This window comes from Rhinatrema bivittatum, chromosome 8, assembly GCF_901001135.1.
Source record: "Rhinatrema bivittatum chromosome 8, aRhiBiv1.1, whole genome shotgun sequence".
NCBI classification, from domain to species: Eukaryota; Metazoa; Chordata; class Amphibia; order Gymnophiona; family Rhinatrematidae; genus Rhinatrema; species Rhinatrema bivittatum.
The window spans coordinates 20,217,557-20,240,744 of record NC_042622.1 but is presented as its reverse complement, the minus strand read 5'-3'; the positions used below and the strand labels follow the sequence as shown (position 1 = coordinate 20,240,744).

Here is a 23,188-nt window from a genome sequence, read left to right as displayed (position 1 = left end):
CTCAGCCATTTAAGGAGAGGGAAAGGGAGCGGATGAACGAGTTTAGCTACTGGAACACGGGAACAAACTCTCCGATAACGCAAGTTGATGCACCGATTGTAGGACCGACCTGGAGCTCTGGGACAGACACCGGCTGCCCCAAACAAAGCTCCCGGCCAAAGCAAAAAGTGTGCTCTCTAATCAGTGCAAGTCCTGCTGTATCGCTACTTATCCTACCGGTGTACAACACCGACTGACGGATGTTTACGCAGGCATTAGTGAAGCAAAACTATGATTTAACATTTCTATAGCACTACTAAACGTACACAGCTCTGTACAGATACGTATAAGAAACAGTCCCTGCTACTCAGGTCACACAGACAAGCCAAATAATTTCTAGTCATCACTTTACTTTCACAGTAAAAGATGTTTATCATGAGAGTGCCAAGATCAGTAAGGGCCAAGCAGGGGTGGAGTGGAGGGAGGGATGGCTGTAAAGGTCATCTCCAAGAGGCAGGACTCGAATATGGCCAGGGAGGCAGCATGACGCGCCAACTCAGGAAGGCTGGTGCAGGCAGGCGGTTACCGCAAGTCAGAACGTGCAGAGCCCAAAATTAGTAAGGGAGGAGAAGGACACACACAGGAGGAGCTTGCCCAGAGCGCGGAGGTCACGAGGAGGGATGCGGTGGGAGATAAGAGAGGAGGTGGAGAGCGAAGTCTGAAGTGAATGCAGAATCAGACCTTAGCTCACATCTTCAGTGGATCAGGGGTGACTTTGTAACGTCTTCCAGGACAACATTAGGCCTTATTCAATAAAGATTTGTTCCATAGGCACAGAGGGGAAAAAGACCTTTTTAAATAAAGATCAATGGCCAAAAGCTGGTTTATACAATCTCTGTTCCTTATCCAACAGTACAAAGAAACATACCAAAATATGCTTTTTTCTCTGTATCGTTAAGTTTGCTTCTAAATGCCTCGCTTATGGGCTGTGGGCAGTCTAGCAGGATAACACATTAGGCGTGATTAACCAGACAGTTTCTTCTATTCTGTGCCTTGGAGAAAGCACTTCTTAGGATCTGTTTTCTGCCTTTACATATGTTTATCTCAGGCCTTGATTAACTTGTTCAAAGGTTATAAAAATTATCATTATGAAAATCAAAGGCAAGATAAAAGTCAAGTGTGTTCTCTGATTGTGGCACAATCTGAAAATCTTTCCATTTTACAGCATCCACAGAGGAAAAGAGCCAAAAGAATTTCTTAAAAACGAAATTCAGAATGATTTCATGGTGGAATGGATTCCCAGTTTCCCCAGGGTAAAATGCTTCCATTCAAAACATGCTTTGCGCATATGACCCCACTGTTCTGCTGAATGCCGAGCCCCTCGTCCCTACCAGCAGAGCAGAATTTTCAGATACCCAAGCATGCCTAGCTTCTCCGTGACACTCCTCAGTCGGAGTATCGATGACCTGCCTTCTTAGTAAGTGCTGTCTTTTGAGAACTGAGGGTTTCCCCCCCGCCATCTCTGCATTTCATAATTCAGAGTTTGTCACTGAGAGCTCTGAGGCCCAGAAACAATACAATAGTCTGGCCCCTTACAAATAAAAAATATTTGACCCTTTACTATTCGCTGAAATCTGGGTGAATGCCCAAGTTACTTCCCTACTTTGCAGTCCTGATGCTAATGCATTATAATAAAAAAAAATGCATTGAGCAAGCAACAGCAGATAATTCAGAAGAGGTAATATCTATTACATTTGTAGTGATTGATTTAAGAGCTAAAGTGTGGTTTTAACTCACAGCACCTAATCACGTGCTCCTCACCCGCTCAGATATGTCCCTTTCCTCATTTGCAATTAGATAAACAATGATCATAAAACTTTTCTGAAGTTAAAGATTGTGAGATAGAATGAACAGAATGGAACTCTACAGAATCCAGTATCAGTGAATAAGCAGCAGGAGTTAATTAAATAGGACGATAAGTAACCTTTCCACAGCTCGACTGGAGACTTAGCTTATTAAATGCGGGCCTAATTGATAATTAGGCTTAATGCACAATACGGCACCAGGTGCAACTGAGACTTCTGCAGGATTTGCAGGTGGCTTGATGACTTCTGAGGGCCATAAAAAAAAAAGCCTCTTTTAATTGTGACCTTAGGTGTGCTGCTGGTGAAAAAAAAATAAAAGTTGTTTTTGTACCATGGAAAAAAAAATTGTGCATACTCTTGCAGTAAAAGAGACACCTACACTCCACCTTCCATCTAGGGCTAGAACCTCAGCCTCATGCCTAGCAAAGGGATGCTGGCAAACACGGCACCTGTAAATTGCTGTTACACTTCACATCCTCCCTGCGTTGCCTTTTTATACCAGAGAGGATAATCATGCCACACTATTAGCAAGAACATCTTAATGCAGAAAGCAGTCTCCAGCCGCTCAGTAAAAAGTGCTCTGGATCACAGAATTAAGGGGAAAAGGACCAGCCGGCTGCATTTGCTTCCGAAAAAAAATATTCACTAAAAGCAAGAGGAAAGAGAGAAACTGTGCTAAAAAAAAAAAAAAAAGCCAAACGCTGATGCTGGGCCAAAAATATGAATGCACTGGAACACGCTGAACTTTCTGCAAGCTGTAAATACTTCCTCAGTTTTCTCACGTATGGCTGTAAAAAAAAAAAAAAAAAGTGCTGATGATTTTCGGAACCTTTCCAGTCCACAGCTGAAATGTGCACAGGAACTAAGAGCACGACATTGGCTTATGCTGCACAGTGCACTGTCCCGTATCAAAGTTCTATCTTACTATCACAGCAGAATTATATTGACATCAATTCTGACCTCTAATTTTAGTGGAAAAAATCCATCTACATTTCACAGTTAAAATGGAAGACTTGGAGGAAATGAAACGAAATAAAAACGAATGAAATGTCATTCATTTCCCTTTGTTTCATTTTAAAAGAAGTTGTTCAGTTCTTGCCCTGCCAGAAAAAAACAAACCACTTCCTGGGCTGTTCCCCAATGCTCCCAGCTTCTCCTGGACCCGATAAAAGCATGAAGTCTTTAAAATCTGATTAAATCTTCACAAGGCAGGAGAGAGATCCCTGGTCATTCCTGTCCCACCGCTGCTGCTATTTCAAATGCCACCAGCAGACCAAGGGTGGCACCATTATTACTTTCTTTCATACCAAATGGCATCAGCCTGAGTGTGGCCAGCACCATCTGAGATAGCAGCAGAGGGGCAGGACTTGCCAGGGATCACTCCTGCCCTGTGAAGATTTAAATGCAATTTAAAGACTTCATGAGGTAAGAGGATCCGGGAGAGGTTGGGGGCAACAGGAAAGGGGAGATAGGTAGGGACTAGACACTTTTTTTATTTCACTTTTTGTATTCTTTTGTTTCAAATAAATGAAATAAACAAAAATTAAAGAAAAACATGTAAAGAAACAAAAGGGAACAAAAAAATTGTCTGTGCGCACCCCTTACCTGGCAGTATGGTGTTATCTCTGTCCTTTCTTCTTATGGAGTTTTAGGGGAATATAACAGCTGAGATTAACTGAAGCCTTGATAAAGCTCTCATCTGCACCCAAGGAGGAGTCAGTCTGCACGCACCTCACACAAGGCAATACCTTTTTATTAGATTAACTTAATACATTTTTTGACTCCCTCTTCAGGTTCAACCTGCCCAGTGTGGTAAGGGGTGCTTATATTAATGAGCAGCTCTGCATACCTTTACTCCTGATTTAACTAGCTCAGCACTCAAAAATGTGGGGGCACACATGCCCGAGTAAAATCATTCATGCAAGCAGTGACAGTCGGTGGTGCCACCAAGCCCTCCATATTGATCCCAGTCTCCCCAGATCTCCAGTTCCATTCTCTAATTATCTCCACTCCCCCACTCCCCACCTCACATTCATTCTCCCCCCATCCCATGTACCCCTGATGCCTGTCTTTCCCCCTCACCCCACACATGTAATTTAATGTTTTCTCCCACATCACACATACCTCCAATTTCCTTTTCCCCAGCATATCTCCGAAGCCAGTCTCCCCCTCCCCTCTCCCCAATACCTCTGATGCCAGTCTCCCCCTCCCCCCCTCCCCAATACCTCTGATGCCAGTCTCCCCCTCCCCTCTCCCCTGTACCTCTGATGCCAGTCACCCTCTTTTCCTCCCCAGGCCCCTTCAATTTCATGTTCTCTTTCCAGGTCCCGCTAGCAAGCTCTCTCTTCTGCAGCTCCACAGACCACATGGGAGGGAAGAGCTGCAGCCCAGTGGGCCACACTGAAGGACAGTAATGGAGATGGCTCTTCTTTGGCTTCGCCCAAGCTGCACTGAAGGATGGGGGCCGGCAGCGACAGCTCTCCTTAAACTCGGTGGGGCAGAGTTGGGTTGCATCAAGACAGTGGAAGGGGGGGAGAGGGTCAGTGGCATTCTTCATGACCACTCTGGGCCACATTTGAAAAGGGGGTGATGCAGCAGAAGCTCATTTTCAGCTCCACTGCAGGCTGCCTGAGGAGAAGGCAGTAAGTACCCGTTCTTCAGCCCCACCACTGGGTAAATCTGAGGGCCATGATCTCTCTTTTCTGGTGCTGCTGGAAACAGAGGGCTGGGAGATGGCAAATCCTATTCCTTAAGTACGAACAGATAACTGTGTAAAGTATGATGTAATATTAATATTCAATGCAAAGAGAACATCATAGCTAATCGCTGTTTTTTAGATTGTGATACCTCATAGCATATAAGGCCTCTCGATTTTTATCAGAGAGTGCTCTTTTAAGAAAACAAGTCACATTTCAAGCGTTCACCACATGTTGGTTTTACACTAAAGAGACTTATGTTTATCATTATAATCATAGGTATCGCCAATCATGCTTGCTTTAAGGAAACTTGAGAGTTTTTTTTAAATTTTTTAAACTTTGTTTGACTTTGACTTGGTAAAAGTTTAAAAAATTAAAAAAAAACTCTCAAGTTTCCTTAAAGCAAGCATGATTGGCGATACCTATGATTATAATGATAAACATAAGTCTCTTTAGTGTAAAACCAACATGTGGTGAACGCTTGAAATGTGACTTGTTTTCTTAAAAGAGCACTCTCTGATAAAAATCGAGAGGCCTTATATGCTATGAGGTATCACAATCTAAAAAACAGCGATTAGCTATGATGAAATCCTATTCCTTGGCTGTGTGCTGTCCCCACCCCACTCCAAGTTTTGCTGCCCTAGGCATGGGCCTGGAGTACCTGTGCACAACTTAGCATATCTCCATGCAAGTCTCATGTTAACCAAAGGACTAGCTAGTACTCCCTAATTCAGAGAGGTGTGTCGGCTTAACTCGTACTTTCTGAAGCTGGAAATTGAACTCATGGGCAAACATGGAGTTGTTTCTGAGGCTAGTGTAAGTCTATGAGGCTTAACCTGGAGTTTGTGATGCTGCAGTCCTGTACTCAGGATTTAGGTGCATAAAACACAATTTGCATACACAAGACCCTTAACAGGAGGCATTGGGGTAACCTGCACAGATCAGCAATTACTACCCTTAACAGAAACATGGGGGTAACTTGCATGGAGAAGCAGTTACTTCCCTTAACAGAAACATGGGAATAACCTACATGGAGCAGCAGTTACTACCCTTAACAGAAACATGGGGATAACCTGCACGGAGCGGCAGTTACTACCCTTAACAGAAACATGGGGATAACCTGCACGGAGTGGCAGTTACTACCCTTAACAGAAACATGGGGATAACCTGCACGGAGCGGCAGTTACTACCCTTAACAGAAACATGGGGGTAACTTGCACGGAGCAGCAGTTACTACTCTTAACAGAAGGTGGGGGGGGGGGGGGGGACACCTGAATTGAGCGGCAGTTACTACCCTTAACAGAAAGCATAGGAGTATCCTGCACAGAGCGGCAGTTACTACCCTTAACAGAAAGCGTAGGAGTATCCTGCACAGAGCGGCAGTTACTACCCTTAACAGGAGGCATGGGGTAACCTGCAAGGAGCAGCAGTTACAACCCTTAATAGGAGGCATGGGGGAAACCTGCATGGAGCAGCAGTTACTACCCCTTAACAGAAGTCATGGGGTAACTTGCATGGAGCAGCAGTTTCTACCCTTAACAGAAGGCACAGGGGCAATCTGCATGGAGCAGCAGTTACTACCCATAACCTAAGGTTTGGGGGTAATCTGCATGGAGTGGCAGTTACGGTTAGTCTGACTTCTATGGTGAGCAAGTTAATGGAATTGCTGCTAAAACAGAGGATAGTGCAGTTTCTGTAATCCAATGGATTACAAGATCCAAGGCAGCATGCTTTTACTAGATCTTGTCAGACGAATCTGATCAATTTCTTTGACTTGGTAATCAGAGAGTTGGCTCAAGGGAGAGCATTAAATTTATTATATATGGATTTCAGTAAGGCCTTTGACACAGTTCCGCATAGGTGATTTATAAATAAATTGAGGGACCTTGATATGGGCTCTGGAGTGACTGACTGGGTTAGAAACTGGTGGAGAGGAAGGCAACAAAGGATAGTGATAAATGGAGTTCACTCAGAGAAGAGGAACATTACTATAGGTGTGCCTCAGGAACTGGTCCTTGAACTGGTTCTTTTCATCATTTTTGTGATCAACATTGCAGGATTGTCAGGAAAGGTTTATCTTTTTGCTGATGACACCAAAATCTGCAGTGGGGTCCAGAGGGCAGCTACTAAAATGAGCATATGGGGATAGACTCAAAGATCTAAACATGTTCACCCAAGAGGAAAGGCGAGCTATAGAGGAGATATGACAGAGACCTTTAAATAACTCAAGGTTTCCATGCACAGGAGGTGAGCCTCTTTTAAAAGAAAGGAGGCTCTCAAACAAGAGGTCAAGGGATAAGGGTGAAAGGGGGTAGACTCAGGAGTAATCTTAGGAAATATTTCTTTACAGAAAGAATAGTGGATGCATGGAACAGTATCTGAATTCAAGAAAGCAAGGGATAAATTAAATACAGGGGATTTCCGAGGGAGTGATGGGAATTGCCAGAGCTACATAAGTTGGTCGGATGGGCAGACTACACGGGCCATACGGTCTTTTGCTGCAGTCACGTTTCTATGTTTCTTGTTACAAAGTGGCCTAAATGAGCAGCTCAAAGCAAAAAAAAAAAAATGACGTTGGCTGAACATAGAAGCTAATGACAGTTCAGACTGTAATGGTGGTGTGAAGGGAGAGCGGGAGAAAGGCACAAAATGAGGCCTGGCAGCGAACGACAAATCCCCAAGCCGCTGCTAATTCTGACTTAACACAGCAGGCACTTCCCAGCCCCTTCCTCCTCAGCGGCCCACGCAGCCGCGGCGCTTCCTCCCGCCTACGGGCCTCTTACACAGAGGTCGCCGCCGGGCCCCTTGCTCGCTCCCAGGTTCTCCGGGAGGGGGCGGGGCCTGCGTCCCCGACGTCTCGCTTTCGCCCCGCCCTTCCCGCGTCACACGCGTTGCCCTGGGCGACGGAGGATGCGACGGGGGCGTCCGCGAGCCACGGAGCCGGGCCTGGGCGGCGGGCATGGCGAACAACACCACCGACAAGAAGGTGGACGTCCTGACCCATGACCGGATGTGGTAATGCGGAGGCGGGGGGGAGGGAGGGAAGGAGTCTGCAAAAATGTGCGCAGGAGAGAAGTGCAACAAAGCCGGTCCCAGCGGTAGTGCGGCCGGGGAAGGCCTGACTTACCGAGCGACCTCCTCTCGTAGACACACAGTGGGGGAGACGCCTTGGTTATCCGTTAAAACCGGTTTATTTCTTTGAAATGCATTCATTTACTCACATTTAGTGACTGGCCCTTCCTGCCCGCTCAAGGCGGGATACTGCAGGTAGATCTCCCCCCCCCCCCTCCTCCACGCCCAACAAGAGAAGAAGTTTAGAGATGGAAGATATAACCAAAGTATAAAAGTACTGTTAAACACATTATAAGTACAAACAAGGACTAAAAAAATCAGTCCAGAAAAGCCCATAACCATTGCGATCAATTCTAGTGCTGGCCCTGGTACAAGCCACTAAAACAGAGCAACCCCAGCACTCCTCAAATAAATCCCCACAATATCTAAAAGCTCAAGAATATGGCCTGGGGAAGATTATTAAAAAAAAAACCAAAAAAAGGCTGTCGGCATGCACAGTCCCAGCCCCCCCTTTCTTTCGGCCGGGCACTTCGGCAAGTAACAGGGGTTACCCGCACGGCCGGGCCCTTTGTGAAATGCATGCGGTACTTGATAACTCTTTGAAAATTACCTCCTTAGCCTGGGAAAGCCCAACCGTGGAGCATCAGTCTGTTAATAGAGTTGTGGCTTCCAAATGTTCTATTGCTCATTAGTGACCAATGGCTGGCTTTCCATTCAGTGATCTAACAACAAATTATAGAGATATTAACCATCAAAAGTGTACAAAAAAATAACCAAGATAAAAGGGCATGTTATTTACCTCCGATTAGCTAAATATCCTGAAACATGTAGAGAGCCTCATCTATCAGTTCTGTAAAACAAATTGTGCATGTTCTTCTGTTTTATTTAAAATTACTTCTACCCCTCGCCCTCCAAACGTCTTCTAATGACTGAACAGTTGCTGTCTAAAAGCAGTTTTTGTAGGTCAATTCCTTAATGAATAATTTTAAATAATGCAGTATTAGTTTGATTTGATTTTTCTAGTAGAGCTTGGAACTGGCTCGGGTTGCTGACAATATTCTGTTTATTGGGTATTGGGAAGAAGTGTTAGACATTCCAATCTGTTTCCAAATATGTGCAGATTTAATTAAGAAAAAAAAATTGGAAATAGCATACTCCAGAGTAGCTGGTCATCCTGATGGGCTGCTTGGAGCTTTAGCTCTGAGAAGTGTAGGTTATTTCTGTTACATCACACTCTGGAATGTATTGTTCCATAGAATGTATGTTTGGTATTCATTAATTGCCCAAGATGGTTATTCATTTTGAAATATTAAATCAGTTGTATGTTCAGCTGTATATTGAGCAGAATAAAAATGTATAAAAGTGCCTGCCTTCAGACAGTGGTATTGGGAATCTTTTGTGGTATAGAGAAAGTGATGTTGAATACTGCCCTGGTACAATAAAAAGTAACTGTTGCTAAATGATTGGTGAATTCATATGCTCTCCATCTAAGAGAGGAGCAATGGGTTTGAAAAAACTTGGGAAATTTTATCTTGTAGACAATACAGCAGCACGTTGTGCATATTTCTATTGCTTCTGTCCTTGTAAACCATCCCCATTTGTTCCAACTTAATAATGACGCTCTCGTACTTACCCACATACTTTAAAGACAGATCCAAACCAGACTCGGGTGCACGCTTACTAGGTTTCAGAAAGAATGCAGCCTGAAACCCCTAGCCATGGACTAACATCATGTTAGATAACAGCAGCTGATAGACTTACCTGTTATTCTGGTTCATGCTGCTAAGAATGAACCAGAATTTTAAAAGACCTCCAATTTTAAAAGACCTGCACTGGCTGCCTATCTCCTTCCGTTCACAATACAAAACACTCACCATTCTTCACTGCTCATTATACCAACTCCATCACACCTGGCTGGAAGAAATGCCTCGCTTCCGCACTTCCAACCGCCCCACAAGAAGTGCTCATGCAGGTACCCTACACATTCCTTCCCTGAAGGCTGCGCATCTGTCCCTCACCAGAGAAAGGGCTTTCTCCATAGCTAGCACCTACCTCTGGAACTCCCTCCCTCCGAATAGAACCATCACTTAACAAATTCAAAAAAGGAGTCAAAACATGGCTCTTCAAGCAGGCATACCCTGACTCAACCAATACGTAGACTTCTCCTAAATGGACCTTTCTAAGAATCTCCACTACCTGCCCTCCTCCCCCCCTGCCGTGCCCCTCCCCCCCTTGCTCTTCTCCTTTTCCATCTGTGCCCCTACCCTCCCCCCCTGGAATTTGCTGCACTTCATAACCCCTATACCACGTTCTCATTGTTAAAGATAAAGTTTTCTTAGTTTGTACAAAGTTTCTCTTTCTTTCTTTCTACCTTTTTCCTCCATAGCTATTTAGTTCTTTTATGTTATTATATATAATCTCAGAATGTTTTTACGATGCTTATATCTTACACCATTTGCGTTTAACTATGACATGTTGTTCTGTTCATTGTATTTTCCTCCTTTCAGTTCATTGTAAGCCGGTATGATGTGCCTCACGAATGTCGGCAAAGAAAAGTCTATCAATAAATAAATAAATAAAGAATGCATCTCAGCTGCCAGCAATAGAAGCCTGACCATTTGTAGGATATTGCTCTCATCCAAGGACTGTCACTGCACTGGCTGAATTAAAAATGCATTGGAAGAGAATTAGAAAATAATGGGACAAAACCCAAGATAATTTTGAATTAAAGCTCATGGTGCCAAAGTTCCTAGTAAAGTCCAGTTCTGATTGAGCTGGAAACTCCAACTGAGTAGAAGGAAACTGCTGTTCCTTAGCTCCAAAAAAAGTACAAGCTAAGCTCCAAAGGTACTAGTGAGTAATTTGACTCCAACAACTTTTTGACCTGAGACGACTGAGCTCACATGGACGATAAGTGACCATCCATTCTTTCTACAACCAGTGAATCATTACAGATTATTTAAGAGATACAGATAGTCCAAGTCATGTGTTTATTGGGGTCCCCATTCCCACGCACTGGTTGAGTTTATGCCCCTAGTTGCACATGCCATTACATTATCAGCTATTGTCCAAGCTGCTTTTCAGTTAGTGCCTGAACAGAAGGGCGGAAATAGACATGCATATGTATGAACAGAGATGGCATTGAGGCAATCCAGAGAAGGGCTTCAAAAATGCAACAGAAGCCTTTTGAGTTGAGACTTAGAAATTGAAACATGTATACCCTAGAGAAGAGCAAAGACAGGGGAAATATGATAGACACATTCAAATGGGTGGCAAACTGCGGAGCAATGTAAGGAAAGATTTTTTTTAATGGAAAGGCTGGTGGAAGCGTGGAACACCCAGGAACAGTTATGGAGTGTAAGAGGGCAGGAGGTAAGGACAGAGGATCCTTAACTGCTAAAAGTGTGGAGAGCAGACAGCATGTCCTAGTGACATGTGTTTAAGTGTTCATAGTGCTGTACTCATCTGATTCAAAAATGGATATTCCTTAGCATTTGGGTAGGTCAATCCCAACAAGTGGAGTTATACACCTCTGCCAGCAGATGGAGACAGAGCAAAAACTGATGTAACGGCTATGTATTTCCACCCCAACATCAGCCCGCCAGTATTCTCTGTCTTCAGAAGATGGTGGACATGCATTTCCCTTCGGGGGATTTCCTTGATGTGTTCTGTCATGAAACGCACCACCATCCTGGTAGAGGGAGGTGTGGCTCTGAAGGAGGTTCAGGCTAGGAGGATTGAAGCATGTGAGGCAGTGACAATGAACTTGCAAATTGCTTCTTGTTGCGCCTTGGTAGCTTGGGCTACCTTGCGGCTTTGTCAAGAGTCTGGCGGCGTTGATTCCGATTTAGGACCTATAGTAGAACCAGGGGTCGCCTTCTTGGCTGATGTGGGCTGGGATTTGCTTCGCACAGCTGCCAGAACTGCTTCAGTTACTGCAGCCAGGAGACAGCTGTGTGTGTGCGGTGGTCATGTGGAGGTATATTTTATATTGTGTCATAGAACATGCAGAAACAAATATTACAAAACTTAGTTTACTAAATGTTGTGAATATATGGATAATAAATCAGCAAAGTAATATCAACGTTAAATGCAGTATCACATTAAACTGTACATAAATCAATGCAGGTAAACAGGAGACAGACAGAAATAAAGATAGAACATTAATCAAAGGATAATAAAGAACAAAAGGACGAACGCCTCCCTTATACGCCCTCCTCATATACATAAGCCAGTGTTCATAGGAAATCTGGAGGACTCGGATCCAGGAACTCTGAAAGAACGAGCTGCTCTTTGCTCTTCTCAGCTCATCCAACTAACATAAGCAAATTCTATGCTTTATATATCCCTCTCTTCAAGTTAGGTGCTTCAGTTTGCAATTTTACCCAGGAAGATACTTCAGTACCAGTCCTTTGATCTCCCATTTGGTAAAAGACATCAGTTGTTTAACTTATTATCAGCTCATTGGTATAGGTACTAACTTTTAGCATTTGATCTTCTCAGGTGATAAGAAATACCAAATGTCTTAGTCTTTGATGTCCCCAGAGATACCAGATGTTCCTTGTGGCCATCCCAGCTCTGTATCAGCTCAATGTTGCAAGAATGCAGGGAGCAAACAGTCAGGCTCTTGGATGTGCATTTTCCCTTACCCCTTATTCAGTAAGGGGAGGAAAACGCGCATCCAACCCGCGGCACCTAATAGCGCCCTCAACATGCAAACGCATGTTGATGGCCCTATTAGGTATGCGCACGGGATATAGAAAGTAAAATGTGCAGCCAAGCCGCACATTTTCCTTTCAGAAATTAGCGCCGACCCAAAGGTCGGCGCTAATTTCTTCCGGCACCGTGAAAGTGCACAGAAAAGCAGTTTAAACTGCTTTTCTGTGCACCCTCCAACTTAATATCATGGCGATATTAAGTCGGAAGTCCCGAAAAGTAAAAAAAATTTGAATTCGGCCCGCGGTTGTCGGGCCGAAAACCGGACGCTCAATTTTGCCGGCATCCGGTTTCCGAGCCCGTGGCTGTCAGCGGGCTCGAGAACCGACGCCAGCAAAATTGAGTGTCGGCTGTCAAACCCGCTGACAGCCACCGCTCCTGTCAAAAAGGAGGCGCTAGGGACGCGCTAGTGTCCCTAGCGCCTCCTTTTCCTCGTTTTTACCGCGTCACCTAATTTAAATACAGAATTGCACGCACCGGGAGAGCGGGAATTCGTCCACTCTCCCGCAGACTTTACTGTATCGGCCCAAGTGATAGTGTCATGCTTTTATTCAGTCCCTGCACTCAAATTATATGCAATATATTGATTCATACTCATCCATCATTGGAGTCTGTTCTGATCCATAGCTGTCTATTCACGGTACAAAGTCTTCCAGAGATCTAGCTAACATGCCTAAAATTATCTTTCCACACTGGCGGCGCAACTGGAGCACAGATACTATTTCAAAGTCCAATCTGACCAAGCTGCCTTTCAAAGGCTCGCTTTTGTTTGGCAAAGAATTTGAAAAAATAGCAAGTAAATGGGGAGAGACCCAGGTCCCATGTTTGCTGAAGGATAAGAAGCCAGTTTCACGGACTTCTCGGGCGAGGGGAGGTTTTTCCCAGAGATCCCGTCCCTTCTGCAGATCTCAGTTCTTTCGCTCCCAAGGTCTTCGAAAAGAAATGGGCTCTAGAGGCGGAGCTCCTCTGTCTTCCCAATGAATGTTTGCAGGCTCACCTGGTGGGGTGGGAGATAGGTGGTTGTCTCTCCCAGTTTTATCACAGGTGGGCCCAGATTACTTTGGATCAATGGATTCTAAGTGGTTTGGAATGGCTATGCTCTAGAATTTCTTCACATTCCTCCAGATACCTTCATGGTCTCTCCAGGCAACTCCCTCAGAAGAGGGTAGAAGTGGAAGCGACTTTACCATGGCTGGTGATTTTGAAAGCGATGATTCCCGTTCCTGAATTGCAGTGAAATACGGGCCTATGTTCCATTTGTTGTGCCCAAGAAGGAAGGGTCGTTTTGAATCATGCTGGATCTCAAGGGTGTCGACCTACAGCTACGAGTCACTCGTTTCAGAATGGAAGTGGTGTGCTCTGTCATAATGGTAGTTCAAACAGGGGCGTACCGCATGTCTCTGGATCTGACAGAGGCATATCTGTGTATTCCCATCCAGCAGGAACATCAATGGTTCCTCCGATTTGCCATCCTGGATCATCATTACCAATTTCAGGCCTTGCCTTTCGGACTAGGGTCAACGCCCAGGACCTCTTCCTAGGTCATGGTAGTATTAGAGGCCACCCTTCGCAAGGAGGGCATTTTAGTTCACCCCTATCTGGATAACTGGTTGATTCGAGCCAAGCCAAAGGAAGAAAGTGTTTGCATTTCCTGCAGGGTGGTTTCCTTGCTACGGGAACTAGGATGGGTGGTGAAACTGGCCAAGAACAATTTGCTGCCATCGCAGACCATGGAGTATCTCGGGGTTCAATTCGATACAAGGCAGGGCAGAGTGTTTCTGCTGGAGTTTTGGATCTACTCATTGATGCTGGTAGTGTGATCCCTGTGGAACTGTTCGTCTGACCGTGTGGTCTTATCTACAAGTCCTGGGGTTGATAGCTGCCACATTAGAAGTGGTTCCTTGGGCGAGGGCACATATGCACCCTCTTCAGCGTGCTTTGCTCTCCCAATGGAGTCTGCAGTAGAATTATGGAATGATGCTGCTCCTTCCATTAGAGGTGAAATCCCAGTTGAACTGGTGGTTACACGCGGACCATCTCAGGAAGGGAATTTCCCTGATGACGCCGGATTGGTTGATATGACAGATGCGAGCCTTCAGGGCTGGGGGGCATACTGTCAGGAGTTGATGGTGAAAGGGCGCTGGAATTCAGTGGAGCAGCAGTGGAACATCAACAGTCTGAAGGCACATGCAGTTCGGTTGGCGTTGCTGCTGTTTGCCGAGTGGCTAGAGGCTCAGCAATCCGGATAATGTCCGACAGTGCAACAGCAGTGGCTTGCATCAATCATCATGGTGGAACCAAGAGTCGACAGGTGTCGAAGGAGATAGAAGAGCTCATGGTATACATGGAGCAGTATCTCCTATGCATATCCACCTCTCACATTGCTGGAAGGACAATATCAGAGCCAATTTCCTCAGCAGGGGAAGCTTGGACCCAGGAGAATGGGAGCTGGCGGATAGGCTTTTCAGCACCTGGTGGACCATTGGGACCTACTGGATCTAGATCTATTAATAAACTTCAACACCACAAAAGTTCCACGCTTCTGCAGTTGCAGGCAGGACCTAAAAGTGATGGGCATAGACGCTCTCATTCAGGAATGGCCACATGGTGCCCTGCTGTATGCATTCCTGCCTTGGCCTTTGATAGGCAGGCTGGTACAGAAGATTGCAAGTCAAACCAACACCATCCTTTTAGTGGATCTGGGTCAGTTCTGTCTTATGTTTTGGCCATTGAAAGAGCTTGGCTGTTGAAGCACAACTATTCACCTTCTGTAATTTTCACTTTTCTTTCGGCCCAGAAATTTTCTATTTCTCTAGTTTACTTTAAAGGTTGGAGGGTCTTTGAGGCCTGGTGTTCTGAGCAAGGTACTCAACCACTCAAGATAGATATTCCTTTGATTTTGGAACATTTACAGGACAGTTTGCTTAAGAGTTTGGCCCTTAATACCTTGAAGGTTCAAATTGCAGCACTGGCTTGAACAGGGAAAGAGTCAATGGAGGACCTTTGTCTTCCCATCCGGATGTGTCCCGTTTCTTGCAAGGAGTTAAACATCTTCGCTGTTGACCCTGAACTGGTGCCACTTTTTTTTTTAAATAAGAAAATTACCATGGAGTGTTGAAGGGAACTAAGTGGGATCTTGTATGCTTTTTTTGTGCAAGATGGTGGATACAAAGGAGGAAGACAAAAAATGACTTCTGGATATGGAGAAATCTTGCAAGTGGTCACACTCTGTGGCTGGCAGCTGGGACAGTGTGGACAGTACAAGTGGTCAGACTGGATGGGGTGGATGGTCTTTTTCTGCTGTCATTTACCATTTTGCATTCCAGAGCTAATGTTACCCCGTGACAGTCAGATTTGTATTAAATAGCAGGGTTTTACTTAGCCAATAAGATACACTTGGATTACATTCTGAAGACTTTCAACACAGCCATTCAAGAAGTATAACATCAAGGTAGACAGCACTGTATTAGATTCTTATAACTGCAATAGTTTCCATTGATTTTATTAGTTTTGTGCTATTGTTATCTTAGAGTTTGGTAATAAATTACTGCTGCCTTGTGCATGTTTTATTACATAAGTATCACAATAACCATTAACCCAATCAGATGGTAATTTCAGACTCTGTAAACCGCATTATGGTATCATGGATTCTCCTAGAACAAGGGTGTGGCTCATCACAGGTTCACCCATATGCACAAGAATGAATTAGGTGGGAATTGAATGTATGTATTTATTTTTTGTTATTTTATATTCCGCTTTTTGACACTTCAAAGTGAATAACATTCAGGTACTGCAGGTATGCAAATAGAGACTTTTTCAATATTAAAGCCAATGAACAAAATTCGGTGCTTTATTGTCCAGTGCTGAGCTGCATGCTCTGCACTTTCATCTCTTGTTTCCTGCTTGGTTTTAAGAGGATTTACATGCATGTTCTCGCATTCCCTCAGGAAGAGTCATGTTGAACATGAGAAAGAGGCAGCTAAGAAATGGGCATACAATTGGGGATTTTTAACCACACCATATGAAGAGGTAAAAAAAATAAATAAATAAAGCCAAACACTGATTTCTGACAGGCAGATTTATTCTACATTCTGGGAGTCAGTGATTGAAATGTACAGTTTACAGATTGGAAGCTAACAGGATGCCTTTCAACGTCTTTACTTCTTGTGCACTCTTCTTTGGTACGTACAGTTTGCAGAACAGTCACATCTGTAAATAATGAGATCTCATTATTCACAGAATTGTTCTCCCAATACCAACTGTGGAAACTTGTCTCTGATACCAGCCGATAAAGAATGGTATCATTTCCTCTCCCTCCTGCCTCTAGTGCCACTGTTTTCCGGATCCAGGGGTCCCCTTGTCCTGCGACTGCCATTTACACTTGAAGAAGGATTCCTGGCTTATATGTGCATGATAAAATGGAAAAGAAGTCAATATTCTGAGCCATTTAGATGGATAACTCACAAGTTTTTCATCTGACTCCAAATTTGCCATTTAAAGGTTTAGTTTTGAATATTAACCTTATTGTGTTCTGGTGATTATCGCTAGACCCACGTCACCTTTGACTCATGATTTCGAATGCCTCCAGGACCCTCTTAGCCAATAAAAATTGCCAGATTGGTTGCAAATAGAAAGACTTCTGACTTCACCAGAAACATAGTGCCTGGCATGTGGTATAGTTACTCAATTAAATGAACAATATGACATCCTCCGGTAGAAGTAGCACTTCCGGAAAGGGTAATATTAATGTTGACCCAATAAAAGTTTATACAGAATCTCACCCTGGGAAAAGAATCCCACTTTTCCCAGTACCTGTATAGCTCCTAGAGCTCTCCACCCCTGGATGCTGTTGGTTTGTTTTAAAATTATGTTCATTTTTTTTTTTTTTTTTTAGTTGATAAAAAATGAGAAAAAGAAAGAAATAGTGAAGATAAGTGTTCCAGTGCACCTGCAAGTTCGTCAAGGGAGCCCAATAGAAAAATATATTAAGGTCAGATAACAACAGAGGAATGAACCTATTACAGTGAATCCTATTTTTAGGAGCATGTGTCAAGTAAGACCACCTGCCCAGTATATGTGGGGAAGGCCAGATGCTCTCCCTGAGTGCTGCAGTCAGGTGGACATGTAAGTAGCCAAAATGCTTTAATTAGCATCACTTAGAAAACTACCTATTGAATATATCCCAATGATTCACCCGCATGTTGTACACTACCTCATGCTGAAAGATACATAATAAAAATATAACAGAAGCCGCAGCTGTCAAGCACTTGCAATTTTGGCCCGGTGGTGATCGTAATTAACAGGTTTCACTGCAATTAATTCCTACAGTAAAACACATTGCTATAAGACTGCATATGGGCAGAAGGCTTCCACAGGATGTTACTATTGTATGCATCTTACCTTACCACTGCAGGTGCACATTTACACCTGCGTTTTTCCTGCTGCCTGCCACTGTCTTTAAACCATAAAATTTACAACTTGCTGCTTTAATTCCGATTCGGTCACCTATAAACCTGTATCGCCAAAGCTTTAGCCCTGCTCTCTTGTATTGAGCGATGACAAAAAAAAAAAATGTGAATGCGGACCCCTACCCCCATTCAAAAACGTGCTTTCACCCTGCCTGCAGTCAGAAAGCATGTTAGGATTTCTTATATAACCTTCTTTACTTGGATTGAAACGCAAACCGCAAATAGATTCCAATTTGGTTTTAAGCTACATAGTCCTGTGTATAGGAAAAAGAGGTCGTTAGCTACATGCACAATTGATCTTCCACATGTGGCTAAGTACAGTATTGCTTGTCTATTATTTATTGTTATTTGGGGGGGTTTCTGTAATTTACTAGTTGTAAAATATGACTGAGTTCTCTATAAAGAATCCCTTACTACCTACGCAATTTTTATGGGATGCTAAGAAAACACAAAGGTAAAAGGTTTGTTACAAAGATGCATAAAAACTATGGAAAGCAGATTTTGCATATAGATTTTTTTTTCTTACATTTGGCAGAAGCAGTTCACAACTGCATTTAAATATTTCATAACATACTGATACAATTCACATTTATATACCACATTAGTGCCGTTATCCTTTCCATTAATGATGCCGCTGTGCTAGGGCAGGGTGTCCCACCTGATCCGTGCTCAGCACTGGTTTTGTGCGACTGTCTGGAGCAATGAAATTGTATGGTAATTCTGAAGCTCACAAGGGAAGAACGTTCCAGTGAAAAAGAGAATTGTTTCTGAGCTTACTGCAGGCACAGAGCATAAAAAACATCTCATTTTGGAAATAAAATTCCAAAAAATGCTCCATAGAAATAATTGATGCTATCTAGCCAGTCTGAAAGCAAAACAAGGATTAGGAGTAAACAAAAGAAATGGCTGCACTTCTGTGGTTGTACCAGTTGCAACTTTCTTTGTAGATTTTGCCTAGTAAGAAAATCTTTGTCTTGGTACAATATTGTAAAGTTACCTTACAAAACTAGCTACTTATTTGCTATGATGCCCATTCATTTTTAGGATGGCAACAGAGGATCCTTCCACTTGCTGGGTGCATGTCTATGCTTGTGCTTGAGTCTGTCAAATCCTTATAAAAGTGGAACATTTCATTTTCTGTATTTGCTAGTCACTGAGTGGGCGTATCAATTATCTTTATCAAGGATGTGATTCTTCCTAAATTTCACAGGCATTTTTCAGCCTTGACCACAGAACAAAGTGAATTCGTTCTGGCAAAAAAAACAGACTGAATATACTGTTTTGCGTAAACATGTCCCTCAGGTGTTATAGTCGTAAAGCAGAGACCCTTATGTTTTGCAGAGATGGCGTAACCAAAGTAAAGTCAGTGATGAAAGAGCAAAGAATCATCCCCAGGAATCTGTCAGCACTTAGTCACTGACTGAGCAGGAGCTTCCCAGTGTTGCTCCAAGTTCTGTTGTATTGGAAAGACATTGCTTGATGATTCATTGCAGTATCCTGTTCAATACTTGTAAAATGGTAAATGAGTCGCTGTGAAGTAGTGGACAGCTCTTTGAATACATTGATGAATCCATCAGCCATACAGCAAAAGGTCGAATGGTTTTCTAGTTGGTGCCAGAAACCCCAGATACATTAACATCCACAAATGTCGGCAAATCTGGCCATACTTAAAGGTGAATTTTAAAAGCCCGATGCGCGCGTTAATTAGGGGATGTGTGAATAAGTCAGGCTCGCGTGTGCCGGGCGGTTTTAAAAGCTGCTGAGATACGTAGGTATCTCCCGAAGCTTGCACATCGCAGAAATTTTCAAAAGCGGGCATGGGCATTTCATAGCGTGAATCTAAAATGTGCACATAAATACTTACATGATCCGGCACGTGAAAGGGTCCCCTGCTGCGTAACTTTACTTCTGCTATGGGTGCACCTTGTAAGTTATAAAATAAAAAAAAAAAGAGGCAGCTTGATAAGGTTTTAAGGGTCAGGGATTACTGGGGGGAGTGAAAGCTGTTAAAGCTTATTTTAAAGCATTCGCACATATGCGTGCATATGTGATAAAATGGCCGTGTCCCTGGGTGCGGGCTGACGAATGTGGTTTGAATCTTACCGTCTCAATGTTATTTCGCTCCTAATATAGAGAATTTGATTGAGAATGCTTTTCCTTGTCATTGTAACATGCCTTGGGAACATTATAAATTGCCATGCTGGGTCAGACCAAGGGTGCATCAAGCCCAGCATCCTGTTTCCAACAGAGGCCAAAACCAGGTTACAAGTACCTGGCAAGTACCCAAACACTAAGAAGATCCCATGCTACTGATGCAATTAATAGTAGTGGCTATTTTCTAAGACACTTGATTAATAGCAATTAATGGACTTCTCCTCCATGAACTTATCTAAACCTTTTTTAAACCCAGCTACACTAACTGCACTAACTACCTTCTCTGGCAACAAATGCCAAAGCTTAATTGTGCATTGAGTGAAAAGGTATTTTCTCTGATTAGTTTTAAATGTGCTACTTGCTAACTTCAGGTAATCGCCCTAATCCTTCTATTATCTGAAAGAGGAAATAACCGATTCACATTTACCCATTCAAGACCTTTCATGATCTTAAAGGCCTCTATCATATCCCCCCCGCAGCCGTCTCTTCTCCAAGCTGAACAGGCCTAACCTCCTTAGCCTTTCCTCTTAGGGGAGCTGTTCCATCCCTTTTATCATTTTGGTCACTCTTCTCTGTACCTTCTCCATCGCAACTATATCTTTTTTGAGATGCCACGACCAGAATTGTACACAGTATTCAAGGTGGGGTCTCACCATGGCGCGATACAGAGGCATTATGACATTCTCCGTTTTATTCATCATTCCCTTTCTAATAATTCCTAACATTCTGTGCTTTTTTGACTGCCGCAGCACACTGAACCGATGATTTCACTGTGTTATCCACTAGGATGCCTAGATCTCTTTCTTGGGTCGTAGCTCCTAATATGGAACCTAACATCGTGTAACTAAAGCATGGATTATTTTTCCCTATATGCATCACCTTGCATTCATCTGAGAATCACAAAATCACACAGTATTATTAGACCTGAGCTGACGTATGAGGTTAAGTTCTGGAGGCAACATCTCCAAAAGGATGTAGACAGAGTTGAGACAGTTCAGAAGAAGGCTACCAAAATGGTGCAGTCTACACCATAAAACCAGTAAGGAGAGACCAAGGACCTAAATATGTTAAGTCTAGAGAGAAAAGCAATGGGGGAATATAATTGGGACATATATATTTCAGAGGTAGAAATTATGCATAGGAGACAAGCATTGTTTTGTGAAAAGGAATTGTAGAATAAATGGTGATGGATGAAGCTAAGAGGCCATGAAATTGGGAGTAATATAAGGAACTATTTCTTCACAGAGAGGGTAGTGGAGGCAAAATCAGTATCAGAATGCAAGAAAGCATAGAAGAAACACAAAGGGATCCTACGTTTCAGGGAAAGGAGGAAAGTTGCCATGTTAGTCTACTCCAATATGTAGAAATAAGGGTCAACAAACAAGCTGTGGGTGATACCTTTTTATTGGACTAACTCAATGCATCTGTGAGGAGAAACCTGGAGATCAAGTAGAACCAATGATAATGCAGCAAGAAGGAAAATCAGACAAGTTCAATGCACTTTGTGTCCATTATCTGCCGTCATATTCTCTGTTTATATTTTATGTTTTCAACATAGAAACGCTTATGTTGTTTCTGTTATTTCCAGGTTAAACCATCTCCTCCAGTTCCTCAAACCACACAAGGACTTATTGGCTGGCGATCCACAGTCCCAGGGCTGGAACTAGAATGTTATGGTCGAGATCAGTATGGCAAACTCGACTTCTTAAAACAGATGAACTGGCCGGCTGAAGCCATTGACTGACTTTGATCTTCACAAACAAATGTACTGAACATTTTTCCCCTTTTTGATTTCAATTGGCATTGAATTAGGAATATAGGCATTGTTAACAGTGACATCTGCATATTTTCAACAGTGCATGAGGCAGGCAGGGGCCTAGAATGTCGAAGGCTTGTAAAACAGTAGTACACAGTGAAAACAGCTGCCCTTATACTCTGGTAGGAAAGATTACATCGCCTTTTGCTTGCTTGAAGTCAACTTTGGGAGTAGTGTTTACATTTGTGCATTAAAGATTACTTAGGAATTATTTGTATTATAGACATACGTTCAGGATATGAAGTCAACACCACTTAAAATAGGAGAAGCAAAATAATTCAATCCTATATTATAGATTTACTGAAAGTTAAATTATCATAAAAATAAGGGATTTGATTTAAGCCTGGGACAGAGACAGTTGAACAAAACTGTAATGTGCCTTCCCCACTCATCAGATCCCAGGCATACCATAAGCGCTTGAGTAGAAGTGGATTATACTAAAAGGTCTTCCTTTGGGAATAGTAGTTAGTTAAATTTGTGTTTCTGATTAATTACATCTGTTGGATTAATTATATATAGTTTTTGCATTGAAAGGAAAAGACCTATTTATTTTATATATGCAACTGTTCTACAAATTGAATTTTGTAACCTGAAGAGTATTGCATTAAAAGCTCATTTTCTATCACAGATTAAATTATTTTCATTCAACAAACTGCTTTTTTCATCAGTGGATTAGTTTGCTTTTTTCCATCCAAAATTTGGTCCTCTCCATCCGTCCTAAACTAGCAGCGTGAGGAGCCAGGCTCTGGATATTCTTAACACTCATTTTGGCTTTCTCTTTTGATGGAAGTTTCATCTTCTTGGGCTCTGTTACGTAGAATGTTTTCCTCCACTCTGTGCCTATTCTGAAAATAAGATGCTCTGTACCAGATTGGGAACCAGGGAGAGAAAACTGCAACAATGTGAAGGTTTTTCAGCATGAATGGTTAATTTTGCATTTGTCCCAAATTTCACACACACGCAGAAACTCCCACAATTGCCATCCATCAGCAGAACGTCAACAAAACATGAAGTGCACCATTTTTCTTGCCTCCGTTCTGCCTCAGGTATAAATCTGATGCTGGGTGAAATGTGGCACAAAGCAAATTGCACCACAAAGCAATGTGCAAGTAGCACAGGAGCAGTTTTGCCCCGTCTTTTAGACCTGATGCGTGCTTATTAAACATCAGGAGGAACCTTCTCAGGTTTTTACAGGAATAGGATTGTGAATTGTATAACTGTCTGCAGCTATTGTAGGAGCTGTCAAGAAAAGAAGGTAAAAAAGATAAATCTTGGACCTGACAAGAGTACATTATTTTCATTAGCTTGACTGCCGTTACAAAACAACACTTCATTTCCTACTGCCTTGTGCCTAGCCCACAAAGCTCTAAAACCTGAAGCCCTGTGGGATGTTTGGATGCCACCTCCGCCACTGACTTAAAG

General features: G+C 43.1%; 1 protein-coding gene across 1 annotated transcript; it reads left to right on the top strand.

Moving 5' to 3' along the window:
• The first annotated feature begins 7,323 nt into the window (after nucleotides 1–7,323).
• On the top strand, nucleotides 7,324–22,407 carry LOC115097664 (uncharacterized protein C20orf85-like). The gene is made up of 4 exons (XM_029613604.1): nucleotides 7,324–7,555; nucleotides 16,276–16,357; nucleotides 17,223–17,318; nucleotides 21,539–22,407. The coding sequence occupies exons 1-4, from the start codon at nucleotides 7,500–7,502 to the stop codon at nucleotides 21,692–21,694; spliced, it is 390 nt and encodes a 129-aa protein (XP_029469464.1). The 5' UTR covers nucleotides 7,324–7,499; the 3' UTR covers nucleotides 21,695–22,407.
• Nucleotides 22,408–23,188: the final 781 nt, after the last annotated feature.

Excerpts from the sequence above, each read along its gene's own strand:
- LOC115097664 (XM_029613604.1), top strand. The coding sequence starts at position 7,500 with ATGGCGAACAACACCACCGACAAGAAGGTGGACGTCCTGACCCATGAC. Across the intron at positions 7,556-16,275 it reads CTGACCCATGACCGGATGTG|GAAGAGTCATGTTGAACATG; the intron begins GTAATGCGGAGG and ends GCATTCCCTCAG. Across the intron at positions 17,319-21,538 it reads CAATAGAAAAATATATTAAG|GTTAAACCATCTCCTCCAGT; the intron begins GTCAGATAACAA and ends TGTTATTTCCAG.